The 5100-nt window shown below is 37.0% G+C and overlaps 1 protein-coding gene across 3 annotated transcripts; it reads right to left on the reverse strand.

The window, feature by feature from the left end:
* Positions 1 to 940: 940 nt before the first annotated feature.
* On the reverse strand, positions 941 to 4776 carry LOC114748226 (AT-rich interactive domain-containing protein 1-like). 3 transcript variants are annotated; one of them, XM_028936587.1, is made up of 3 exons: positions 4758 to 4776; positions 3822 to 4425; positions 941 to 2380 (listed from the first exon to the last, which is right to left on the reverse strand). In XM_028936587.1, exons 2-3 carry the CDS (start codon positions 4416 to 4418, stop codon positions 1517 to 1519), a joined length of 1461 nt encoding a protein of 486 aa, XP_028792420.1. In that variant the 5' UTR covers positions 4419 to 4425; positions 4758 to 4776; the 3' UTR covers positions 941 to 1516. The 3 variants fall into 3 exon arrangements, with proteins under 3 accessions (XP_028792420.1, XP_028792419.1, XP_028792421.1); XM_028936586.1 differs by lacking the exon at positions 4758 to 4776 and adding an exon at positions 4581 to 4727; XM_028936588.1 differs by lacking the exon at positions 4758 to 4776 and adding an exon at positions 4559 to 4578.
* Positions 4777 to 5100: the final 324 nt, after the last annotated feature.

Here is a 5100-nt window from a genome sequence, read left to right on the forward strand (position 1 = left end):
GCATATTGGCATTTTCATAATTTTGTCTTGTCGGACCGCGAATTCAACTTTTACTGCGTATTTGGTGTAATTAAAAGGAAAGGAAAACCTGCCCTACCATCTGAATGCAATTTTTTATTAAAAAAAACTGAAAATAATGCTTACAAAACTATTTACAGATTCTTTACTGACAAAGTCCGCATATTAAAAGTGAAACAATCACACGATTTTGTAAATTATGAACTGATTCCTAAAACTAAACGAACTCTTATTGACAAATGAAAGAAAGTCATCTAAATGTAATGGGGTTTAGTCGCAATGTTAAATCAAGCGGCACCCGAAGTTACCTTTTGTGACACTGGCATACGAGTTCAATGCCACCCCACCCGCTAGCTTGTACTTAGAAGCAAAACTACACCTAAAAAATAAAATAAGGTGAAATTACATATTTATCCTTAAATTTTAATAAAAAAATTATTTTTGTTTATTTTATAATTTTTCAACTAGAATTTGAAACATTATTCACTTCGAATTAAAAGTCTTCCAGTATAATAAAGACGTTTGCTAGTGAAGTTATTCATATTGAAGTTTAATAAAGGTTTATAGCTAAGTTTAACTTATTTATTCAATTTTAATTTATTATATTTGATATGCCTCAACTAAAATTTATTTGAGTTAATAAGTACTATTTTAAAATTTAATGTTATTTTACTTCTTTTAATGTAAATCTACTTCGAAATTCCATTTGTTAAACAAGAATCTGACAATTTTAAAAGCTCATTTTATTTCAATTCCTAAATTAAAGGCCTGGTTCAATCAGTATCAACTGGTGGCAGAATTGCATTTTAATTTGTATGAAAAGAGCATGTTTTTCAATCAGATTAACAGATAAAAAGTGACAATTTCTTTGCATATTGCTTATTGTGATTAAAAAACTCGGATATATTTGCCCAAGCATGTGTAGATGAGTCAACACAAGAAATCAGCAGAGGAAACTGCAGATTCCTGATCCAAAACCATTTCAATAGCACATTGTGAAAACATGAAAAACTTGAACGAGCGTTGTGCAGATGAAAGGCTGCAAATTGAAATACACTAGCTGTACTCTTATCCATGATCCTCTACAATAAAATTCTACTCTATATTCCTCTAAGGCCTCTGTTTTAACTTAGACCTTGTAGTAAAGAACCAGGTGAAAAAATTGGAAACATGCAATTTTGATTACCTGTGATTTTGTCGTTGTGAATGGACAAAAAGTATATTTAAAAATCCGGAAGCAATCAAACTAACAGCAACTCCAGTCTCCAATTGCCAAGCTGGTCAAATCCTCACAGTCGGCCACGTCCATCACAGGCACCCCATTTCTCGAAAATGCACCAGACATTAACAACCTTGCGTCTCAATCTTTAACTCCACAAGCAATTATCAGTGCAAATTCAAAACAGAAAGATCCAGATACCAATGATTGCTGCAGTGAAGAAACAAAATTTTCAAAATATACAATTAAAATAAATTCCTGATTTGGCCAACATTCACACTATTTGTTCTTTGTCTGAGACTTTTTGGGGGTTAGTAAGATGGAACTGGCTGGCTTCTGTGCTTGTTGTCCAAAAACATTCCTCAAGGGTCCAAATTCTGATTCTTCATCATCACTATCAATTTCATTTGGAGTACTCCTGTTCTGGTATCCTCGGCGCTGCAAAAGATAGACATTGAAATAGTAGCTAACTAAATCTTCCCTGGTCTTCTTAGGAAATGCTTTAAAAATATGATCCCAATAGTATCTCTCTAATGATGGAGGATTTGATCGCACCACATCCTTAAACTTCTTCTCTTCATCCACTGTCCATGATTGCCTAACATCTTCACCGACCCTATGTAAATTCCACAGGTAAAAAGCCACACCTAACTCCAGCTTCACCTTAGCCCTTTTCTCGGAAACGTGAAATCTGACACATGCAACAGAACCTGGTACTTGGCAGCCACATAAATCTTGTCTTCCCCTGCCAATGGGGTCCCTCTCAATCAGGAGTCTGTGATTCACTTTCTCTAATGGCCATATTCGGGTCCCCAACCACTTGGAATCACTTTCAGAAGTCATGCCAGTCCATTCTGGTACTTTAGCTTGGTGACTTGGCCCCAGAGGGATGGGAACTATGCCACATTTGTCAATACCCGATGGCGCACTCGAGGAATCAGGCAGCTCTTTCTCAGCAGAATCTTCATTGTGAGGACTTGAAGTTTTCTCCAGATTACCCTTGGTTTCCATGGATGAATCTGAAGAGACTCTTGCAGACATAGATTTTTCAAATATAAGCTTCTTGGCACACTTCCACCTCTCCCTAAGATTGTACGTTGCCTCAAGGTGATCTTCATACATAGATGGATGCATCTTTTGTCTCTGCAAAGTCAAAAGATGATTCTAATTTAAAAATAAATTCAAAAGGATGTTAGTTTTGACCAAATATTCAAGCGTCAACTTTAGAAAAATACATTAAAGATATAGCCTACCTATTAAGAACCAGCTTAGGTATAGATGGTAGCAGCATCCTTAATACTTACTAATTAATGTAAGTAAACCTTTCCAATTAAAATCTTTACTCACATAACAAAATAGCTTGGCTATAAATATTACGAGCCAATTAAGGGCTTATAAATCTGTACACGATATCCATGACATTTAACTACACGAGCTTACTATAATTTTATGAAAATTCTGGCATACTCCCCACCGCTATAATCACTTACGTGCATGTCAAAGGTATTACGAAGTAGCAGAAAAGACTTCAATTTGTAATTAGCAAAAATAAACACCATTTTACATTAGCTATCTTCTCTTATTCTCCCTAAATTTCTTCCTTTTCTCTCTTCTTTCTATCTATTTCTCCCTCCTCCCGCCCATATTCTTTCATTTGTTGTACATCAATCAGTGCAATACTTAAAAAGAAAACAAGATGGTAAAATAAGTAGTAGTCAACAAAAGGAAAATGTCAAAGAAAAAGCACAAAGAACAAGTGAAAACACCAGAATCCAGCCATTATTTGTTTCCAGATATAAGTACAATGATGTTAACTCCTCATGGTGACGGAGTCCAAGGGTAGAAACAGGAAGGCATTAACAAAAAGCACAAAGAGGTTAGCATGGATGAGATAAATAAAGTTCTTTACTAATTTTTTTTTTTTGGTTGCATACATGAATCACATGAACCATAACTCTACCTCTTCCTCTTCCTCCATTCGGTTCTGGTTTTTCCATTGCACTATTTAAGTTCGCAAATGTGCTTTATGTTAGTTGAACAAATGGAAATGTTATTCACAAAGAAGAACAGCAGATTAAACAACACCAAACAAGATGTTTACATGTGCAGGCGTGCTTGCAAGTGGTGTGCGCTTGCAGGTTTTGAAACATTATGTCAATGTGTTTCTGTAGTATGCCAACTAGAGCCAACCATCATAGCCCTCGACAAAACAATGAATTTCTTCAGGTTGTCAAGGCAGTAAAAGCTGCAAGTGAAAAATTGAGGACCAAAAGGGATGGGAGTCCGCAATTACAATTGAAAATACTAGCTAATCACAATCTTAGGCCACGGACACTATGAATAGGGAAATAATTATGAATGACTGTGCATCCACAGAGGTAAGACATCAAGATGCATAAGCAGGATAAGAAACATGCACATGTGTAAAAATCCTTTAGATGGAAGCTCATAAATATACAGCCAATACATTTAATTATACAACACATACTAATACGGAAGCAATTTAAGGTTAACAAGCCTCATCTTAATTGGTACATTAATAAAATTAATTGATAACAATAACATGCAGTACTTTCCATAGTACCTGCCAATTCAGTTGTTCACTGCTTGAATCAACACGTCGCTTCAGAAAAACAGCCTCCCGAAACAATAAAACCTGCTTCCAGACCTTCTCGTTGCTGTGAGACCTCCACTTTGATTTTTCAGGCATCGAATCAACAACAGGATCACAGGGATTCTTTGCAATGCCAGTCAACCAGTTTAGCATTCCCTGCATAGACTCCCTCTTCCTTTTACGATTGAAGCTCTCTTCATTTACATCAGATGGATCCAATATCAAAATATCATCATCATTGGCACATTTCGTGCCTCCATCCGATAATATGGGCATTTTGTTTACCTCACTCTTAATGCACAAATTTCCTGGACTGAGTTCATTCAACTCAATTGTTGTTGCGAGTTCATTCAAGTCAAATCCTGGTATATTTAAATCAATAAATCCTCCATTCTGAACTTTTTTGGCCCCTCCAGACCTGCTCTTCACTCCCTTAGCATCGAACAACACCCCACCATCCTGGCGTTCATATTCAGTTTTAAACTCAGAACGTTGACACATCTCATCTCCCAACTCTTCATCAGTACAGTCCGACAAGGACCCCTCGAATTCTGCGTGCAACTCCATCAAATGCCTGCCAAAATCAACTCTGTTAAACTCCAGACTACAGTCAGAGACCTTATTATCAGCAGCTTGCTTTAGCCATAGCTCTAAAGTAATCAAGTACTTATTGTAAATCAGTTGCACAAATGAACCAACGCTCGTACCCAACCCAGATTTTTCACCCACCAGATCCCATAAACGGTTTTTGGAGACTGCGTCATACCCACCGTTCTCCTTAACAACCTTGAAGAGCTTATACAAATCCACTGATTTCCCATTACCAAGCATTGAGGACGTACGTCGGGGGCAGTTCTCTTTCAAAAACCAATAAGAAACTTGAGCTTGCAACAGAACCGGAGCTACCAGATAAAGCTTCAAAACATCACTATCTAGTTCTCCTCCAACTTGGACATCACGCCCTTCAGAAACCGATTGAAGAACGACCGAGAATCCGTCTGGTTAAAGCATTCGTGGGGTTTTAACCAATATATACAGCAAGCCCATAATCAGGCATAGACCATCCTCTGTCCTATCATATGCGCCGAATTCAAGACCTGAAAACAGATTAATGACCCTTTTTCTTTCTCGAACATTTAGAGCATCGAAGCACGCACGATACTTAAGAATCACAGAAACAGCAAAACTACGACTAGACATGCAAACACCTCATGTGAGAAAATGAAGATAAATGGAGCCGATGAAGAAG

The sequence above is a fragment of the Neltuma alba genome, unplaced genomic scaffold (assembly GCF_004799145.2).
Source record: "Neltuma alba isolate B1F8T4 unplaced genomic scaffold, ASM479914v2 tig00005657_pilon, whole genome shotgun sequence".
NCBI classification, from domain to species: Eukaryota; Viridiplantae; Streptophyta; class Magnoliopsida; order Fabales; family Fabaceae; genus Neltuma; species Neltuma alba.